Below are 23,068 nucleotides of genomic sequence, written 5' to 3' on the forward strand. Positions count from 1 at the left end.
ACAATAAAAAAAGAACTAATAACTAGACTAAGTTTATATATGTGTGTCATATATACAGTGGGGAGAACAAGTATTTGATACACTGCCGATTTTGCAGGTTTTCCCACTTACAAAGCATGTAGAAACTTACAAAGCATGTCTGTCATTTTTATCATAGATACTCTTCAAATGTGAGTGACGGAATCTAAAACAAAAATCCAGAAAATCACATTGTATGATTTTTAAGTAATGAATTTGCATTTTAATGCATGACATAAGTATTTGATACATCAGAAAAGCAGAACTTAATATTTGGTACATAAACCTTTGTTTGCAATTACAGAGATCATATGTTTCCTGTGGTCTTTGATCAGGTTTGCATACACTGCAGCAGGGATTTTGGCCCACTCTTCTATACAGACCTTCTCCAGATCCTTCAGGTTTTGGGGCTGTCGTTGGGCAATACGGACTTTCAGCTCCCTCCAAAGATTGTCTATTGGGTTCAGGTCTGGGGACTGGCTAGGCCACTCCAGGACCTTGAGATGCTTCTTACGGAGCCACTCCTTAGTTGCCCTTGCTGTGTGTTTCGGGTCGTTGTCATGCTGGATCTTCAATGCTCTTACTGAGGGAAGGAGGTTGTTGGCCAAGATCTCGCGATACATGGCCCCATCTATCCTCCCCTCAATATGTTGCAGTCGTCCTGTCCCCTTTGCAGAAAAGTATCCCCAAAGAATGATGTTTCCACCTCCATGCTTCATGGTTGGGATGGTGTTCTTAGGGTTGTACTCATCCTTCTTCTTCCTCCAAACACGGTGGATTTTAAACCAAAAAGCTCTATTTTTGTCTCATCAGACCACATGAACTTCTCCCATTCCTCCTCTGGATCATCCAGATGGTCATTGGCAAACTTCCGACGGGCCTGGACATGCGCTGGCTTGAGCAGGGGGACATTGCGTGCGCTGCAGGATTTTAATCCATGACGGCGTAGTGTGTTACTTATGGTTTTCTTTGAGACTGTGGTCCCAGCTCTCTTCAGGTCATTGACCAGGTCATGCCATGTAGTTCTGGGCTGATCCCTCACCTTCCTCATGATCATTAGCCTAGGCCATCTTTATGTAGAGCAACAATAACTTTTTTTAAGATTCTTTGCCATGAGGTGCTATGTTGAACTTGCAGTGACCAGTATGAGGGAGTGTGAGAGCGATGGCACCAAATTTAAAACATCTGCTCCCCATTCACACCTGAGACCTTGTAACACGAGTCACATGACACCGGGGAGGGAAAATGGCTAATTGGGCCCAATTTGGACATTTTCACTTAGGGGTGTACTCACTTATGTTGCCAGTGGTTAAGACATTAATGGCTGTGTGTTGAGATATTTTGAGGGGACAGCTAATTTACACGTATACAAGCTGTACACTCACTACTTTACATTGTAGCAAAGTGTCATTTCTTTAGTGTTGTCACATGAAAAGTTATAATCAAATATTTGCAAATATTTTAGGGGTGTACTCCCTTTTGTGAGATACTGTATGTGTGTATGTTTATTGCTCAGGGCTTCTGAAAATTAATAATCTGTCTCTCTACTGTCTCCCTACTGGCTTTATTGAACATCCTGTGGCTTCCACTGCAGCGCTTCATAGAATGAAATTAACAAGAATTTGTTGTCCAGCTAGAAAAAATTAATTACAGGAATACTTTGAAAACAGCTACAGCAGTTTTATGTATGCTTTAAATCACAACTAGCCGCTACTCAGTCTTATTGCCAAAAAAAGAGTGAAGTTGCTGCACTATATAGAACCCTATCACAGTGTGACTACGCATCATTCGGCAGAATTGGCCATAAGGAATTACTTTACCCCCCCCCCCCATACAGTGAAAGGACTTCACTCTTTTTTGCAGCAGAGAAGAAAAGGGGAACATTAAGGCCACACGCTGCACAGAAATTCTGTCTGAGCCTCCCATCTGTAAGATAGATCCTTTGAGGCATCAAACCAACCTGCATTATGACAAACAAATGTAAGCCAAATCCTCCGGCTCAAAGGACCAGATAGTGATGATGGTCTGTTGGCTAGTTAGCACTGCCGCTGTTTAACCTCATCCTCTCATGTAGTATCTTCATTGCGTGTTCATAGAAGCCCCATCGCAGCAGTGCAAGCCTAAATTAGCCTAAAGTCCACTATATGGTCCTTCAATCCAGATGATTGAGTTGGCTTAATCAGATTTATTGCTGATTGGTTAGATGTTGCACACCTAAGTCCTCTTTAGTATTTATGCCTGAAGGCTGGCGGTTCCTTCCCTCCTTCTTATGACAGGCTGAGGCAGAGCTGGCCACTGGGATTATAGTCAGCCTGATGGATGACATTGGAAAGGATTAATCAACTTCCTCACAACCCTCAGTTATCTGATCCCAGCTCCACTCCTCCTTTTTACTGTTCCTTTAAAAGACCTGCAGTATCTCACCGCTGGTAAATGGAATGTAATCTGTTTCTGAATGGAAAATTAACACCAGATTAGACCCTGTTGCCAGTTGCACTTGGACAAAACTGACACCCGTGAAATTAGTATTTGAGTGGTTCCAGTATTGGGTTTATTACACACATTTGTTTGTTTGTATTGGCATTAACCAGCATTTAATGTTTCTCCCATGCTGAAGAGATTGTTTGTTGGGTAAACATGATATCCGTCTCCTTGGACATCTCCAATAAAACTGGAATACGGACATTTCCTGCAAATGATAAAGAGCTTAGCAAGCTAGCTGTCAACCAGGCACTGGTGTTTCATGAAAACTCTTTCAATTTGGGCCCAGTATGGAACAATGTGCAAGGTAATGATTTATGTATTTTTTTTAAAGTTGCAGTAGCTTGTTCAGCTACTTGAGTACTAAGCAAATATAAATGTGAGTCACATTAAAAGAGAAGAGAGTCACTAAACTTTAGCTGTGAAATACAGTTGTGCTCGAAAGTTTGCATACCCTTGGAGAATTGGTAATATATGTACCATTTTTAAAGAAAACATGAGTGAGCAGGCAAAATGTATTTTATTTCTTATGGGATTCACATTCAACTGTAGGTCATAACAGAATGGCAACAAAGAAAAAAAAGTCTACATACCCTTAGTTCTTAATACTGTGTATTGCCCCCTTTAGCATCAATGGCAGCGTGCAGTCTTTTGTAATAGTTGTCTATGAGGTCCCAAATTATTGCTGGTACTAAAGCTGCCCATTCGTCTTGGCAAAATGCCTCCAGGTCATGCAAAGTCTTGGGTAGTCTTGCATGAACCGCATGTTTGAGATCTCCCCAGAGTGGCTTGATGATATTAAGGTCAGGAGACTGTGATGGCCACTCCAGAACCTTCACCTTTTTCTGCTGTGACCACTGGAGGGTCAACATGGCCTTGTGCTTAGGGTCATTGTCCTGCTGGAAAGTCCAAGAGCGTCCCATGTGCAGCTTTGGTGCAGAAGAATGCATATTTTCTGCCAGTATTTTCTGAATACATGTTGCATTCATCTTGCCATCAATTTTCACAAGATTTCCCATGCCTTTAGAGCTCACACACACCCAAAACATCAGTGAGCCACCACCATGCTTCACAGTGGGGATGGTATTCTGTTCACTATAGGCCTTGTTGACCCCTCTCCAAACATGGCGCTTATGGTTGTGACCATAAAGCACAATTTTTGTCTCGTCACTCCAAATTACAGTGTGCCAGAAGCTGTGAGGTGTGTCAAGGTATTGTCGGCATTTTGTAACCAGGCTTTTCTGTGGCATTGCAATTTGACCATGCAGCAAATTTTGGTTCAAGGATCGTTGTATTAGGCTCCTCAAAACAACCACAACCACAGAGCTGCCTGTATTTCTCCTGAGGTTAGCTGTGGGTTTTCCTTTGTATACCAAATAAAATTTCTGGCAGTTTTGGCTGAAATCTTTCTTGGTCTACCTGACCATGGCTTGGATTTATGAGATCCCCGAATTTTCCACTTCTTATTAAGTGATTGAACAGTACTGACTGGCATTTGCAAGGCTTTTTGTATCCTTTTCCATCTTTATAAAGTTCCATTACTTTGTTACGCATGTCTTTTTGACAGTTCTTTTGACAGTTATTTTCTGCTCCCCTATGGCTCAGTTTCAAGCCTGCTCAGTGCATCCACAAGAGTGCTAACAAACGTATTGACTATTTATACAAAGACACTACTTGTAATTTAAAAAGCCACAGGTGTGCAAACTTTTAATTGCCATTTTCACCTGTGTGTGTCACCTTGTGTGTCTGTAACAAGGCCAAACATTCAAGGGTATGTAAACTTTTGATCAGGGCCATTTGGGTGATTTCTGTTATCATTATGATTGAAAAAGGAGCTATGTGATTATAAATGGCTTCATATGATCACTATCCTTAAATAAAATTTAAAAAAAAATTGCTTGATCATATTTTCAAAATCTGCCAGGGTATACAAACTTAAGAGCACAACTGTGCAAACGGTAATATATCAGACTATGCTATGGATATCAACATTTATTTTCTTTACGCCCTTATTGAATGTGCAGCATTCAAGACAAACTGTCTCTCCATATTTTTCTTTAAAACAACTTATACTTGTGGAATCACCTTTTGCTTGGAATACAGCAGCAATTCTGTTTGGGTAGGCCTCTATCAACTTAGACCACCAATCATTTTGCAATGTTATCCCACTTTCTTTGCAGAAGAATTAAGTTAAGTCAAATTGTGACGGGATCTCATGTGCACAGCCCTCTATAGGTCAGTCCACAGATTTGCTATAGAAAGTCCAGGCACTGAGTGGGCCATTTCAGAATGTCTTTTTGAAAGCCATTCCTTGATTAATTTTGCTTTGTGCTTTGGATTGTTGTCTTGCTGAAAGGTGAACATATTCTTTATCTTGTAGAAAGGTTGGTGCCATGTTATCTTGATATTTGGAGTCTATTCTGTCCACAGCCCCTTCCCTTGCTAAACAGAAGCAGCCCATAGCAGGATGCTGGCTCCACTGTGCTTGACAGTAGATACTGTAAACTTTGGATGATAAGCCATGTTGGCTTTGCACCAAACATATCTTCATCAGACCATAATACATTTTTGCACATGGTTTTGGGATATTAAATGTGTCTTCTTGAATGTATACAACATTGGTTGATACATTTTTTGTGAGATATGCCTTCCATCTTGACACCCTACTCCATAGCTCTGACTTGTGGAGAACATGCACAGTGGTTGTAATGTGGGAGTGGCCAGTCCCTGACAAATATTCCGGCTGGTACTTTTGAAGGGATGTCTTTGTCTTTGCAGTGTCCTGTTGGTGGTTGAACAGTAAGATAGCGTAGATCTTTTGTTATCGCCTTGTGGTCCATTGCTTTTCTGCAGCTGGCAACCAACACACTTTGTTGGTATACCGTGCTAGAATTTCATTAAGAGCATTGATGTCAGGTGAGAACCAATTAGCTTTAATACAACCCTGTTTCCAAACATTTTGGGACGCAGTGTAAAATGGAATTGAAAACAGAATGCAAGGATGTGCAAGTCAATGAAACTCAATGGAACTAGTACAAATGCAATGTATCAAATGTTGAAACTGAAAAATATTTGTGTTCCTTGAAAAATATTTGCCCAGATTGAATTTGAATTTGCCAGCAACATGTTTAAAAAATGCTGGGACATGGGCAACAAAATATTGAAAATGTTTGTGTAATACCAAAAACAACCTGGTAGAACATCTTTGAACTAATTAGGTTAATTGGCAACAGGTCAGTAACATGATTGGGTAGGAATTGAACATCCATTTCTGAAGGAAAGACAGGGAGGGGTTCAGCAATCTGTGAAAGACTGCTTGGGCATATAGTGCATCAATTTAAGAGTAACGTTTCTCAATGTAAAATTGCGAAGAGTTTGCAGATCTCATTATCTATGGTGCATAATATCATTAAACAATTCAGAGAATCCGGAGAAATCTCTGTACGCAAGGGACAAGGCCGAAAACCAATATTGGTTGGCCATGATCTTTGGGCCCATGGGGCAGGTTGGTTGGTAAAGACCAATACGATTCTGCAGTCAAAATCACTGCAAAGGTGAAGTGGAAACCTCTTATGTGGTCTCACGAATCAACATTTTTAATTAGTTTTGAGAATCATTGATGCTGCGTCCTCCAGGCTAAAGAGGAGAGGGACCATCTGGCTTGTTATCAGGCCATCCTGCTTGTTATCAAATGCCAGTATCCATGATGGTATGGGGGTGCATCAGTGCACATGGCATGGGTGACTACCACATCTTTGAAGGCACCATTCATGGTGAACGATATATACAGGTTTTGGAGCAACATATGCTGCAATCCAGACAACGTCTTTTTCGGGAATCCTTGTTTATTTGGAGTGCAGACAAACCACGTTCTGCACTTATTACAACAGCATGGCTCCATAGTAAATGTCCAGGGTGCTAAACTGGCTTGTCTGCACTCCAGACCTGTCACACGCTGAAAGCATTTGGTGCATTATGAATCATAAAATATGACAAAGGATGCCGAACTGATGAGCTGCAGGAATCCTATATCAAGCAAGAATGGGAAAACATGTCTATTTCAAAACTACGGCATTTGGTGTCCCCAGTTTCCAGACACTTACAGAGTTTTGTTAAGAGGAGATTAAATGGTAATAAACATGCCCCTGTACCACTTTTTTTTTTACTTTTTGCTGGCATCAAATTCAAAATGGGCATGTGTTTTTCCAAAACAATAAAATTTCTGTGGTACAACATTTGATATGTTGTCTTTGTACCATTTCCTATAAATACAGGGATTAATGATTTGCACGTCATTGCATTCTTTTTTTATTTGCATTTTATAAGACATTTTTTGGAATGTGATGTCTATAGATTGTGCATGCTTATGCAACCAGGAATTTTTTTTCAAGAAATAACCAATTTGCTTTTCAGTTAAATAAGTTTATTACAAGCTTATTACGTTTTTAAAAATGATTTTTCTTGACTACAGTCATTACATGAAGCTACAATTTTGAAAATGGTGTTTCGGTATTTAATATCCACTGTGCACCTGAATGCACAAACCAGTTTGGGTTTTTACACACCTTGATGCACAGACCAGTTTGGGTTTGTACCTTCTACAGCAGTATTTTAATGTTCGGCTTGTTAAATGTCACCGGCAGCTTTGGCGCATATGTCGTTTTTTTTAAATTTTTCTTTGTTACAGCTTGAGCTGTTTCTCTCTCTCTCCTGCACACAAAGCCCCGCTCCTGTCACTCACTGCCTCTTGCCTTTCAGTCCGCAGACCAGTCCACAGGGTTTGTTGAAACATGACAAGGACACTTCTGCTATTCCATTAGCTTATTTTAACAAATCCTCATCTTTGGATTCAGCAGTACATCATAATCAGATTGGGCAAAGTTAATCATGTGCAGTCAGTTGAAATCAGTTATGTGCATTATGTCCTGCCACCTTATGGCCTTGAACTACACAAAGGATATTTAGAGCTTTAGTTATGAACAGTGAATCTAAAACAACAAATACTGTCATATCATTGAATGTGAAAACGGTTGTGATATAATATTTGGCCTTGTTGCCCTGCACCATACACAGAATACAAAACACATTGAACACAATCAACTTCTAAAACGGTGAAACAAAATACACACACGCAAACTATATAGAAAAAGAATGAAACGCAACGCACTGCCATCTGCACACACGGAAACTATATAGAAAAAGAATGAAACGCAATGCACCCCCATCTACACAAACACAAACTGTGTAGAAAAATAATGAAACGCAACGCACTGCCATCTACACACAAGCAAACTATATAAAGAATGAAACGCAACGCACTGCCATCTACACAAACGCAAACTGTGTAGAAAAATAATGAAACGCAACACACTGCCATCTACACTCACAGAAACTATATAGAAAAAGAATGAAACGCAACGCACTGCCATCTACACACAAGCAAACTATATAGAGAAAGAATGAAACACAACGCACTGCCATCTACATAAACACAAACTGTGTAGAAAAAGAATGAAACGCAACGCACTGCCATCTACACACAAGCAAACTATATAGAGAAAGAATGAAACGCAACGCACTGCCATCTACACACAAGCAAACTATATAGAAAAAGACTGAAACGCAACGCACTGCCATCTAGAAAAAAGGTATTAAATAAGGTGCTGACAAACCGGACTCAAATACAACTCGGGCAGCTCGCATGTCCAATGGACCCATACAGACCTGTACATTACGGCATTCAACCAAATAATACAATCCTCTCAACAATTTGTGGTTTAATCTTTACTATGTGAGCTATCATCCTTTCTTGTTTAAGATGAATGTTTTAGGAATCAGCCATACTGTGTTGCCAGGACTTCACATTCAGATGTCCCTTTTTTTTTTCTCTTTTCAAGTTCATTTAACATCTCCCTCCCCTTTTAACCAACGTACTGGAGAAATCCTTTGATGTTACACCGGAATTAGTATTTTCCTATTCAGCTCAAAGAGTTCTATTATCTCTCAGTGGTGTTAAGTAGAAACAGGAAATGTGCGGAGTAAGACAATGGTTCAAGTTAGTGAGGCGTGGAAAAGCCGCTGTTGAAAAGACATAGTCCATTCCTTTATATCCGCTGTTCTAGACCACTGTTGTTTAATGTGGGTGGAATATGGATTTGGGGGCTTCTGCTCGATCACAGGATTAAGGTGTCTGGCTATGCAAGATTAGTGACAACTGTTTCATTAACATTCCCTACCACTTGTGTCCCATCTGGACACATAACCTGTTTTTCTCCTAACTGTTCACTTGCCCAGTATATCGTCTCTCTCGTATGACCGTCAAACCTTTCCCTTCAACCAATCCCCAGTGTAAATTACATTTATCAATCTCACAACACTTGTGTGCATTTTGTGAGAGTGTACGTGTGTTAATGTTTGTCGTCGTACACAAATACACGCACTCACACACACACACACACACACACACACACACACACACACACACACACACACACACACACACACACACAAACACACACAGTGTTCAGTCGACCCATGCCTGTCCCGCTCCCCTCATGGGTGTGTGCGTGACTGACATGAGCACAGCTGGTAACACACAGACTCATGCTGACTCACAGTATTTGGCTCTATTTCACTGACATGGGCCCAGCTGATCTGTGGTGACATGGGAATGGCGACAGGGCTTGGCTGGGGCTTCCTGTTGGCAGGTGAAATTGAGTCAAACTCCTGTGGATTGGAACGGCCAGAGGAGCTAATAAGAAACAGTGGGACAGGGACCAGCCCATGGATAGTTATTATAGTGCTTATACAGTTCAGTGTTGCAGAAGTAAGTCAACTTTACTTGCTTTGCTTACTTCACTTAGTAAGTAAACTTTACGGTATTATTTGCAGTTAAGGGCTTCAGAGATAATAAAAATGTTTTTTTTTTTACTTTCAGCTTGTACTTTTCATCAGCAATTGGCAATGTAGTCATGTGGGGTAGGTTGCAATTAATACATTTGTAGGGCTGTCAAATGATTTTAACATAATCATTAATCACATGCTTGTAAATAATTGCAATTCATCAATGTTTTATAATTTGCTTAATATCTGTCGAAGGATTGAGATGAAAAATATCCATTTAAAAAAAAAGCAATGCATGTGCACAATGTTAAATTCATTTAGATTTTCAGGACTGAAACCAAAGGTTGGAACCACAATTATCATCCAGCCATTTTGCTCTAAACAGAACTAGACTACATCTGGTTTGAACACCGAAGATTTGCTGGTTTAAATTGTATTTTCTTTTTACTATGAATATCCCAGAGTTAGTATTAAGACCTAGATCAAAATGCCACTCCCTTCACCATTTTAGCCTGAAGTTATTGTTACTTAACTGTAGAGGCAGCGCGGCACCAGACACAAGAGCAAATTGTATCTTTATTGTTGGCAATCAATGTATTGTAACAACATGCTGACAATAGTAACCTTAACTAGCCATGAACAATCAAATCCATTATTTTCTATAAACGTTGGCATTTAGTACCAGAAGTTTGCATTTGAAATCACAAAATATACATGCCTTTCTTGAAATTGTTGATGTTTTTGCAGAACTTTTATGCATTTCTTTATAAAAAACAAGATCTTTATACAAGATCCACAATTGTAATTCCTCAATAACTGCATTTAAACTGCCTCAGTCCCACATACAACCAGCTGATTTTTTTTCTCCCATTTGAATGTCTCAGCAAGACAATCCCCTCTTTCATGACTGTAGAGCGAGACTGGTGAAGAGTTGCAGTGGACTCCACTTCAAGAGGACTACACTGTACAAATGTGTGCACCGCTGACTTGTTGGCAGATAAATAGGCTTTGTTCCTCACTGTTCCCCATGAGATGGGCTTAATGTGCTGGATGGTCTGAGTGCCGGAAACAGCTGGGATACCCCAGTGCTCCTCCAGTTGCTGCTGCTGGATGAATGCCTTCGTATCTTGCAGTGTAACTAAACTTCTCAAAAAAATTAAGGGAACACTTAAATGTAGTTAGGTCTGGAAATATTTGATGCAATTTTCATAATTTGGGTTTTGTAAGCCACCAGAATGGATTTGAAGTGAAGCAACCAAGATGCAATTGAAGTGCTTTGCCAGGCTTTCACTGCAGCTGTCTTCAGTTGTTGTTTGTTTGTGGATCTTTCTGTGTTAAGTTTTGTCTTCAGCAAGTCAAAATGTATGCTTGATTAGGTTGAGATTAGGCGATTGACTCGGCCACTGCAGAATATTGCACTACTTTGCCTTATGTAAAATAAATCGTCATCCAATCAATTTCCCTGAATTTGGCTGAATCTGAGCAGGCTATTTCCCCATATACTTCAGAATCTGGCTGCTTCTATCTTCTGTCACATCATCAATAATCACTAGTGACTCAGTGCCATTGGAAGCCTTGCATGCCCATGCCATCACACTGCCTCCACTGTGTTTTACAGATGATGTGGTAGGCTTTGGATCACGAGCCGTTCCAAGCCTTCTCCATAGGTTTTTCTTTCCATAATTCTGGTACAGGTTGATTTAATTATTTCATCTGTCCAAAGAATGCTGTTCCAGAACTGGGCTGGCTCTTTTAGATGTTTTTTTGGCTTAATCTTGCCTTTATATTCTTAAGGCTTATGAATGGTTTGCACCTTGTGGTGAAACCATTCTCTTTATGGTAGACTTGGATAATCATATGTCTACCTCCTGGAGTGTGTTTTTCGCTTGGCTGGATGTTGTAAAGGGGTTTTTCTTTACCGTGGAAAGGGTCCTATGATCATCCACCAATTTTATCTTCCATTGACGTCCAGGCCTTTTTGTGTCGCAGAGCTCACCAGTCCGTTTTTTTCAGAATGTACCAAACTTTTTTGACCACTCCTAAAGTTCTCTGATTGATTTTTTTTTTGCAGTGTAAGGATGGGCTGTTTCACTTGCATTGAGAGCTCTTTTGACCCTTTTGGGTTCACAGCAGCAGCTTGCAAATGTGAATGCCACACCTGGAATCAACTCCAGACATGTTTTCTGCTTAATTGATGAGGAAATAATGAAGGAATAGCCCACACCTGTCCATGAAACAGCTTTTGAGTCAATCGTCCAATTACTTTTGGTCCCTTGAAAAAGAGGGGCTACATATTAAAGAGCTGTAATTCCTAAACCCTTCCACCAATTATGTTGAATACCCTCAAATTAAAGCAGAGATACTGCACTTCAAGCCCATATTCAATATTTAACTATAACTTGAAAATATGGCTTGTTTAAACAGCCAACATATCAAAACTTATGTTAGTGTCCAATTATTTCCGGACCTAACTGTAGTTAAGATCCAAATCTTTATTGTACATTGTGAAATTTGTTGAGAACAAAATTATGTAACAATGGTGAATGGAAACCAAAATCATCAACAGATAGAGGGCTGGATTCAAACTCGCTCCCGAAAATCTAAGAATACAATTGAAATCACAGGCTGTTTCAACTTGCATAAATTTCATTGCAGAAACTCATAATGTAACTCAGTAGTGTTTGTGGCCCCCACGTGCCTGTTTGCACTCCCGATAATGTATGGGCGTGCTCCTGATGAGACAGTGGATGGTGTCCTGGGGGATCTCCTCCCAGACCTGGAGCACACAGTCTTGTGTGCTACTATGCGGTGTTGGATGCACCAATACATAACGTTCCAGAGGTCCTCAACTGGATTCAGGTCTGGGGAATGTGAGGGCCAGTCAATGGCATCAATGCCTTTGTCATCCAGGAACTGCCTACACACTCTGGCCACATGAGGCCGGGCATTGTCCTGCACCAGGAGGAACTCAGGGCCCACTGCACCAGCGTAACATCTGACGATGGGTCTGAGGATTTCATCCCAATACCTAACCGCAGTTAGGGTACCGTTGGCCAAGGATATGCCTCCCCAGACCATCACTGACCCACTGCCAAACTGGTCATGCTGGATGATGTTGCAGGTAGCGTAACATTATAGACTCTTTTACATCTGTCACATGTGCTCAATGTGAACCTGCTCTCATCTGTAAAGAGAATGAACTGCAGACCTGCCAATTCTGGTGTTCTCTGGGGAATGCCAATTGAGCTACACAGTGCTGGGCTGTGAGCACAGGTCCCACTAGAGGACATCAGGCCCTAATGCTACCCTCATGGTGTCTGTTTCTGACAGTTCTGCTGCTGTGTTGATGCTCTTCTACGGCCCTGTCCAGCTCTCCTCGTGTTACGGGCCATATCCTGGTATCTCCTCCTTGCTCTTGAGACTCTGCTAGGAGACACAGCAAGTCTTGTGACGACATGTATGGATGTGCCATCCTGGAGGAGCTGGACTACCTGTGCAACCTGAATGGTTTGCAGGTACAGCCTCATGCTACCAGCAGTGAAAAGGACACTAGCAAAACACAAAACTAGAGGAGAATCAGTCAGGAAGGATAAAGAGAGCAATTGTATGTGGCCACCTCTTGCTAAACCATTCCCCTTTTGAGGGTTGTCTTGCTGTTGCCTCTCTAGTGCACGTGTTGTCACTTTCATGTGCACCAAAACAGGTGACATTAATTCACAATAGCTTATGCTTACTACCTGGACAGTACACTGAGCATCATTTATGGAGAACAACTTGCTGCTGAAGAAAGTTTTAAAATAAAATAAACAATAATGCCATGCTCCGTTTGTTCATAATATGGCGTTTGAACTTGAGTAACAATTAAGAAAAATTGTCAGTGGCATCGTACCACCTTCGTTCGTTCCAACACTTTTCATTGTGAGTCTTTGCTTCCCTGTATTGTTGCTTTATTGTCTTTATTTAAATATGGGATCTATTTGTTAGTCTGGATAAAAACCATTGTGAGAAGCCTAAAGACTAAGCAAATGATACGCATCGCTTTTCAAATAGCACTACGTGTGTCGTTTTCGCAGCACGTAGCGTGTCAACCTGAAAACCCCGCACTAAGTCCTAAAGTCCGGTGCTTGGCAGCAAGTGAGAGCTGGGCACCCCGGCATTATTCTGGCTAGTGAGGACGTGGTCATTCACTAAGCACTGTTAACATCAAGAACGCTCGATACCAACAATGCAAAGAAAGAAAACAGTTATAGATCACGCAACATTGAGGTTTGCTTTGCAGATTTAATAGGAAGAGCGTTTCTTATTTTCTGAAAAACCTTTTGTTAATTCACATGTCTTTGTAACCCTCTGTCTTTACATGGTAAGTATGAATGAAATAGTTATCACCCACATGAATGAAATAGTTATCTCTTTTAGCTATTTAAAAGCCATTAAATATGATCACCAGAAAAGCTTTGTTTGAGACATCCACTCATTATTGTTCAAAATGTTGGTGCTTTGCTAGATAAACCAGTAATATGTATTCTGTATTCCAGAAATATTGAACATAATGATAATTATGAGCAAGGTTTTGCTTTGAACAATATTGAAGGGCCCTATTTGAATCCCCATTGCGTGGAATAACAAACTTGAAATATTTTTGTCCCGGACTACCAACTGGGCTGTTGGTCTAAAAGTCACTGCATTACTGTGGGCAGAAGGCAGTGGAAGATGTATCAGCACCATCCAAGATGGATGAGCAGGATGTCGGCTGTTCCTGATTTGTCTCACTTAGTGAGGACTTTAGTAGGTTTGGGCAATTGCACAGTACATTTACATAAATGTGTTAACTTGTTACAAAAAAAGCAGCAAATCCTGTAAATATATTTAAGTCTGAAATGTTATATTTATATTATATTTTAATCTTAAAAAAATATGTAATGAATAATTCAACAAGAATAGGACACACAGGCATGCATTTTTTTTAGCCTATACATAACAATAATCAGCAATAAGTTATATTATACGCTTGCCTTTGAAAAATGAATATGGCTAGGTATTCACCTTAATAAATAAGTTGTTAATCTATATTTAAATTATTTGCTTTCCCTTATTTCCCTTGTTTCCCCTATTTTTTACTTGATGGCACAGCTTCCACACCTGTGTGGCACTTCTTCAGTGCCTGGCAGAACAATAAGGATGATCTAGTAAACCTGAACAAAGTCAGCTACAGAAAATGCAAGATTTATTTTGTTGTTGCGTTATTGTTTTATATTGTGTTAGTTCATTTTTTTTTATTTAGGTGACTTTCTGTTTTTTTTTTTTTTTACATTTAAGTGTTAGAATGAGTGCATAACTGGTATTATTATTTTTACTTGTTATTGCCTTTGGCACTTGCAAATAAAATATTCTGAGAGGACCCGACACCATGTGTTGGTGTAGGAGGCATGATCGTACACACTTAGTGCTGTTCAAGGATGTCCATTATTCTAGTTTAACTGGTCACGGTAACAGTACTTTATAAGATAGGATTCTATTATCTGACAGTAAATTAATGTATTAGATGGTTGATCATGAAAGCAGAAATGCAAACAAATGTATACCCATGCCACTTTTTCTACAATCTTTTTTGTTTTCTTGCATTGGGTTAATAGTTTACCTTCCACAACATGTAGGACATGACACATACTAAAATGGGAAACAAGGGAATACACAATTTGCCTCTTGGGCCTGCTTGTTGCTCACTTTGCCTCACACTGGTGCCATACTAGATCTACTGTGAATAAAATAATAATAAGAACAAATAATTATAAATATTCACAATTATTTTCAATTATCTAACTCTTAGATCGTCAGCCCTCTCCTAGGGACCCCCCCAGCCATCTCACAGTTTAGTTTAAGTCCTGAACTCGCTCACCTGATTCAACAGGTAAGGACTTTTTAATTAGTTAATAAGTTGATTCAGGTGTGCTAGCTCTGGGATGCATCTAATTGTTGGAATGGCTGGGGGCTCCCAAGGAGAGTTACTGAAACCAAACCAACCTGAAAGAAAACAGTGCCATAGTGACCCCACAATGTTCATGTAAGCCTACTTCATTGTTCTATTCTTAATCCATCTCTCCATGTGACTGAAGTTGTGTGCTCAGTCACAGACATGTAGTGAATTTACTCAACTTTGACACAGGACGTTAACCATAGATCATGTTTAGCTTCATGGAAAATATCATGCAGCAGCTATTCAATCTCCATTCTTCAGTCGGAACAATTAGGCAGTTTAGTATACATAAAATAAAAAAAAATAAAAACATTAGTTACATCATATAAAGAAAACACTGCAGGAGCTGATTAGGATAACTATTGGCAGCTTGGATATAATTTTTAGCCTTAAACAAAAATGTTTTTAACTTGACTATGTGCTTTGACCATCTTTAACTTCTTTAACAAGATATGCTGAGAGCCTCTCAAAATGGATTGTTTCAGTGCAGTTGCATGAAATGATTGAATAACGTATGCGTTGCACATGCAATGTGTTTGGTCTAGTTAGGGGTTAACTCCATGATGTGTGTGGGTTTTTGTTGACTATGAGAGATTTAAGCCATGTTAGACAGCAAGGCAAAGCTCCAAGTTAACTTCTCATCAGGAATAGCTTTACAGAAAGGTGAAATCGAGGCTATAACTCCAAAAAGAGATTATGTTTACATTTTAATTGTGTATAATTGCGATTTTATGAAGCATTTTCTCAGAGTGTATTATTTCATTGCTTTTTGACATTAATGTGTTTAATGAGGTTTGTTATTTTGAACATTACAAAATGTGTTTTCTAAAAGGAAATGTGTGGTTCGATTTTTTATGTATGATAGAGAGAAAAACAGAGAGCGATTAAACCAAGACAAGACAGACAGGCAGGGTGTATTTATAGAAATAGAAAATACATTAAATTTCTGCAGAGCTTTCTGCCTCTTCTATAGGCTATATGAACAGTAACCAGAAAGAGTGGCCCTCTTGAGTGACAAGCCCCAGCTCGCTTCTGTTATTACTATGACTGAAAGTGTGGAGGGATGTTAGAAGTGTTTGAGAACTCGAAACTACTCTTTTGCAGGGCTTGGTCTCTTGCTCTTATTGCTATGCTGAGACTGGAGTGTGTGAGGGAGGGAGTGTGTGTGTGTCTGCTCGTGCACATTTTTCTTTAAAGGTGTGAGATATTAGAGTGGCACTGGTACAGACAGACACAAGCGATGACTGATGACTTCACTCCAGCTTGCTGATGCAGCCATTAGTAAAAAGCAAAGCCCAGATCCATAGTGCCAGCTCTTCCATGGAATACAGACCTGGCCAATCAATACATGCTTCCAGGCAGTGTGTGGAACGGGAAGAAGACAATTCATCCTAATTTAACTCAATGGAAAAATGTGTAGCACTCAGGGTCCTAGTTTACTGCTTCAGCACCAGAAACTGGTGACAAATTCATCTGAAAAGACTGCATGACTGCTGTGTGTGTGTGTGTGTGTGTGTGTGTGTGTGTGTGTGTGTGTGTGTGTGTGTGTGTGTGTGTGAGTGTGTGTGCGTGTGCGCGAATCCACGTGTGTGTACCTATGTGCTAGTGTGCGTAAAATGCTAGGTGACCAAGACATTACCTAAGTATCAGGATATTTAAAACCAATGGGATTTCTGTCACCCAGACTTCTGTTAAGATAGCTTACTGTATCTGATTACAAAAGGATTTTAAAGTGTTTTTAAAGCGTTTTTTCACAGCATGCCTTATAGCCAGTTTTTGTCTGGGGGCTAGGGTTGGTGATAAAGAGGAAGTCACATCTTTATTTCATGAACCTCATGAAAAGTCTTGGGAATAATGGCAACATAAATTCTGTGTTAACCTAGAGAATTTTTTTCAAAGCAGGCGGTGGTTTTGGTTGCGTGCTGCAGTGGCAAAATGACTACTGACTCTACTCCATTTTACTAGAAACACAGAGATGGGATGGAATTATTTCCCACAGTCTCATGTCTCTGTTTAGGAACAAAATCACTTTTTCCAATACAGGACCAGCTCTTAATACTGTGGATGGTAAAACAGAATGTCTCTCCTCTCTTTATGTAGGGACCCACGGGCCTGCGGGCTGGGCCTCCACCTACCCTGAGTGTTCTGCCAGGAACCAGTCACCAGTGGATATCTCAGACGAGGATGCTCAGGTGTCTCAGGAGTGCCAGGAATTAACCCTCCACGGGTTCAACGCTGAATCGTCCAACAAGACCTCAATGAAGAACACAGGAAAGACCGGTGAGCGAGTCTTATTTTATTCAGAGGTGTTCAAAACCAAAGGTTTTTCCCTTTCTCATCAGTTTGAGAGAAAATAGTGCTTCAGATCAGGTGCACTTCAGGTGCTTCGGGTCAGAATTTCCTCTGTCAACTATTGGAGTAGAACATGCTTTGCTTTTAAAGGCTGTTTATGTTTTTTTTCCAAAATAGGGTGGTTCTGGTGTTCTCATGGAAATCAGTGACTGAGATCAGAATGCATCCCTATATATATATGACAATACAGTATGGAATAGTTCAGAGGCTTATATAAGATTCACATCCATTTTAGAATTTTACTTATTGTAAGTCTATAATATATAATGTGACAGCTACAGTAGGAGCATTCATCCACGTCTCCTACCAGCTACTCAATGGCTTTTGTCCATGTACTGTTTTTGCATCTCCATCAGTTTTTACAATGTATAGCTGTGAGAGAAAGCTGTGGTGTGCAGGACCTGATGAGTGTAATGTTATTACTGTACATTGCTTTACTTAAATCAATTGTATAAATGTATAGCTAGTACTCTTTCGTTTTGCAAGAACAAAATTATACTGGCAGTGGGAAGCAAAGGTTTAGCTGAACTATGACTAGGTTGATTTCTAGAACAGTAAAAACCCAACTATTGATTCTACATCACACAACTTGTTTGGGAAACTGAGAGAGAAACAGAGAGTTATCTCACCTAATCAGAACTAACCATAACCATATGAAGGTTATGAGATTGCCTTGCTCATTAGTTACATGCAAGATGTCATATTAGCAGTTACTAGCAATGTCCTAAAGGTGATACACATTCTCAGAGTTACCAGCCACACAGCCATGCTTCCATTCCAATAATGAGTATACTTTTCTAAGAAATTAGCATATTTATTTTTGCTGTCTTCTGTAATTGGATGCTGTAGCTTGTTTGGATGTGGATGTGTCATTCCAGACATTTTCTAGTACTCTATTTTTCAGCATGATTTTCTGAGGCCCTATTCTCTGAAATCTGCTCACTGATGCTCATGCGTATCTCATGAGATCTTTATAGAAAACCATCAGTTTTACAAATTTATTGTCTGGGTCCTTAGTGTAAGAAAATTATGGAACTGTAAAGTGGTGGATAGAAGTGTGAAATTTGTTTGATGCTCTTTGGGATAGAATAGGATATGCAGCATTTGTACACATAATCTACAATGGCTGCCATTACTGGAACAGAATTTAGAATTGTAAACCCTATGCCATTATATTTCAAAACAAACCTCCCTAAAGTTGTTGCAGACATGCCCAGCAAACACCAAAAATCAACCTGTTTTAACAACTTGCTTTTTTACCGAAATTACATTAAAGTAATTAAATGAAAAGTTTAAAAAACACCATATCAACAAGATTAAGAAGTAACTTTAAACTGTAATTACTGTGTCTGGGGATTTCTATGAATAACTCCTTAACTTCTAGTTACAGTTGCTTCTGAGCGCCATAGAGAAAAAATAAATGACATTTACCTGATCATAATATTCTCATCACCTTGCTCATACAAGCTTGTTGTGTAGCTCGATACAGATCTGGGCTCTACAGACATTTTTGTGAGATTGTATGTCCACGGAACCCTTTCCCTGGAATTCTAGATTCAACTTGATATGGAAATTCAATAAAATATACTTATCTACTAGCAAACACATTTGATGTAATTGTTATAGAAGATACATATCACAATGCATGTCTGGTCAAATTTTTCAAGAGGTGAAATCAAAGATTCCCGAAGTTTTCTGAAATAAACAAAGTGTATTTTATATTTTATTTTTTATCAATTTAGTTTATTTCACTGTCTTTTGCCAATGCAATCCATCCACCTGACAAGGATGGCATATCAAGATACCTATCAAGTTACATATTTATTTAGGTTTGTGTGACTGCATGTCTGTTTTTAATTATTTATTCTATAATGTGTCATTAAGGTCCCATATAGTCTTTAGGTTGTTTTGTTAAGGACTTTTGTTTGGGACATTTTGTGTAGTCCAGAAATCACTTTATTAGGGATTCACCAATAAGAAAATTGTTTTCTGATACTGAAATAACAATCAGACGCTCCGATTCCAATATCATTGTATTTGGCACTTTTGTACCTGTGTACTCAAGCATAAATCAAATAAAAATGTTGCTTCTGATTAGGCTTTTCTAGTTTCAACAAATGAACATTCAGTCATGCAAATGTCTTTATGTATATTTTATAACAAAATTACTCGCAAATATAAGTCTGACAATGAATGGAAAATGTATTCATTATATGATAAGAAAATACACATTCTCTTTCTGTAATTGCACATTGTACAATGCCTTGATATTAACATACTAAATAAGGCATTAGACTTCACCAGAATTGCAACAGAGAAACATTTATAATAATAATAAATGGTTAGGGTTAGTATTAGAATTTTGGGGAAAGGGGATTAGTGTTAGTGTGCACATTGAACATACAAACCCGATTCCAAAAAAGTTGGGATACTGTACAAATTGTGAGTAAAAAAGGAATGGAATAATTTACAAATCTCATTAACTTATATTTAATTCACAATAGAATATAGATAACATATTGAATGTTGAAAGCAAGACATTTTGTAATGTCATGCCAAATATTGGCTCATTTTGGATTTCATGAGAGCTACACATTCCAAAAAAGTTGGGACAACTAGCAATAAGAGGCCAGAAAAGTTAAATGTACAGATAAATGAACAGCTGGAGGACCAATTTGCAACTTATTATGTCAGTTGGCATGATTGGGTATAAAAAGAGCTTCTCAGAGTGGCAGTGTTTCTCAGAAGTCAAGATGGGTAGAGGATCACCAATTCCCCCAATGCTGCGGCGAAAAATAGTGGAGCAATATCAGAAAGGGGTTTCTCAGAGAAAAATTGCAAAGAGTTTGAAGTTATCATCATCCACAGTGCATAATATCATCCAAAGATTCAGAGAATCTGGAACAATCCCTGTGCGTAACGGTCAAGGCCGGAAAACCATACTGTATGCCCGTGATCTTCGGGCCCTCAGACGGCACTGCATCACATACAGGAATGATATTGTAATGGAAATCACAACATGGGCTCAGGAATACTTCCAGAAAACATTGTCGGTGAACACAATCCACCGTGCCATTCGCCATTGCTGGCTAATACTCTATAGGTCAAAAAAGAAGCCGTATCTAAACAGGATCCAGAAGTGCAGGCATTTTCTCTGGGCCAAGGATCCTTTAAAATGGACTGTGGCAAAGTGGAAAAGTGTTCTGTGGTCAGACTAATCAAAATTTGAAGTTCATTTTGGAAAACTGGGACGCTATGTCATCCAGACTAAAGAGGACAAGGACAAACCAAGTTGTTATCAGCGCTCCGCCTGCATCTCTGATGATATGGGGTTGCATGAGTGGGTGTGGCATGGGCAGCCTACACATCTGGAAAGGCACCATCAATGCTGACAGTTATATCCAAGTTCTAGAACAAACATATGCTCCCATCCAGACGTCATCTCTTTCAGGGAAGACCTTGCATTTTCCAACATGACAATGCCAGACCACATACTGCATCAATTACAATGTCATGGCTGCATAGAAAAAGGATCCGGGTACTGAAATGGTCAGCCTGCAGTCCAGATCTTTCACCCATAGAAAACATTTGGCGCATCATAAAGAGGAAGGTGTGACAAAGAAGACCTAAGACAGTTGAGCAACTAGAAGCCTGTATTAGACAAGAATGGGACAACATTCCTATTCATAAACTTGAGCAACTTGTCTCCTCAGTCCCCAGCACGTTTGCAGTCTGTTATAAAAAGAAGAGGGGATGCCACACAGTGGTAAACATGGCCTTGTCCCAACTTTTTTGAGATGTGTTGATGCCATGACATTTTAAATCAACTTATTTTTCCCTTAATGTGATACATTTTCTCAGTTTAAACATGTCATCTATGTTGTATTCTGAATAAAATATAGAAATTTGAAACTTCCACATCATTGCATTCTGTTTTTATTCACAATTGTTTAGTGTCCCAACTTTTTTGGAATCGGGTTTGTATATTCAGACAATAGCACTATCAGGTTGAAATAATCGGCATAATTTTCAGCAATCGGCTGATACAGATAATACGATTTTTGCTTGTAATCAGCCAATACTGATTGCTAGGCGATATTTTGACAAACGTCCCTGCTGAGTCTTTAGTATGTCCTTTCCATGTTTTTCTGGAGTATGATGTTTTATAAATGTTTTTGCTGGTATTGTTTTCTAGATACTGTTTGGTCCTGCGGAGATCCCAAACCACAATTTTAGATTTTTCTTGGGACATCCCCTGTTTTATTAGTCTCCGGTTTTATGAAGTCCCCAGTTGTTCTCAGGAATGTTCTTGGCATGTTATTTCAAGTTCCCTGGGAGGATTTTGCCTAAAGTACATTATTTAATTTCCAGGGTGCACACATCCTAGTTTACACCATTTACTGATTACTAAAAACATTTCCTTGCATGTTCCTCAAGAGATACTCAATGTTTTCTGAAATAATGTTACTTTTGGGCCATTACGCAATGTCCCTTTGACCATTGTTAACAGTTCCCTGGAAAATGTTACTCATAAATCCTTTAGGGAACCTAATTGGAACATCTGAATGTCACATTGAATACACATTGAATGTCTTTAGAATGTTTGCCGGACATGTCCTCTGGCATCCCGAAAATCTGACCTTCTAGGCTTTATTGTTGCTGATTCCACCAACCCACCTGCTGCCTACCCACCAGTTGTCCACACTGAATGACTGTAATGTCTTGTCTTGGGTTTAGAAGTGATTTTATTGTAGGACCCATAAAAAGAAGTCGGTCTAAAATACTTAACGAGAGAAGTGTGGAAAAGGCCAAACTAAAGTTAGGTAGAATAACAGAAACCACTTTCTCAGAAATCCTAGTAACAAATAGAAGCTTTTCAACATGTTGACACAGAAGGTGTGTGCAACTGTATTTGAAGATGGAACAAAGATGAAAAAAGATTGAGATCTATATACAACTGACATGCCTGTGGTGTCAAAGGGCTCTCTTAACATCAATGCCAGAATGTGACCATGAAGAGGCAGACACGAGTATGCCTTCATTTCAGATGCTCTTTAAAGGGGTGCAAAGACCATTATCATCCGAACAGTGGATACAGACATCATTATTCTACTTGCTGGGCTGTTTTTCAACCCACCGAGGATTATCCAACCATAAAGCTGTGGGTGGCTTTTGGAATGGGTAGAAACTACCAGAAGATTTGTATCAACTCTATCTGCAAAAACTTGAAATGCACTAGAGTTTGTCTTTGTCAGGCATACATGCATTCACTGGTTGTGATACAAACCTCACAGTTTCATGGATAGGGCAAAAATAAGTCTTGCAATACATGGAAATAATTTCCAGGAGTGACAATCTCTAATCCTTAATCTGGAAACCATCCAATTTGCACCTTCACCA

At 39.4% G+C, this 23,068-nt stretch overlaps 1 protein-coding gene across 2 annotated transcripts in view; it reads left to right on the forward strand.

Annotated features, from left to right (window-relative positions):
- Positions 1-23,068, forward strand: part of ca16b (carbonic anhydrase XVI b) — a 195,876-nt gene that overhangs the window by 111,716 nt on the left and 61,092 nt on the right. For both annotated transcript variants that reach the window (XM_013138224.4, XM_013138225.3), the window contains exon 3: positions 17,417-17,596. In XM_013138224.4, the coding sequence (XP_012993678.2) occupies positions 17,417-17,596 (180 nt within the window). The remainder of the gene's footprint in view (positions 1-17,416; positions 17,597-23,068) is intronic.

This window comes from Esox lucius, chromosome 17 (assembly GCF_011004845.1).
Source record: "Esox lucius isolate fEsoLuc1 chromosome 17, fEsoLuc1.pri, whole genome shotgun sequence".
NCBI classification, from domain to species: domain Eukaryota; kingdom Metazoa; phylum Chordata; class Actinopteri; order Esociformes; family Esocidae; genus Esox; species Esox lucius.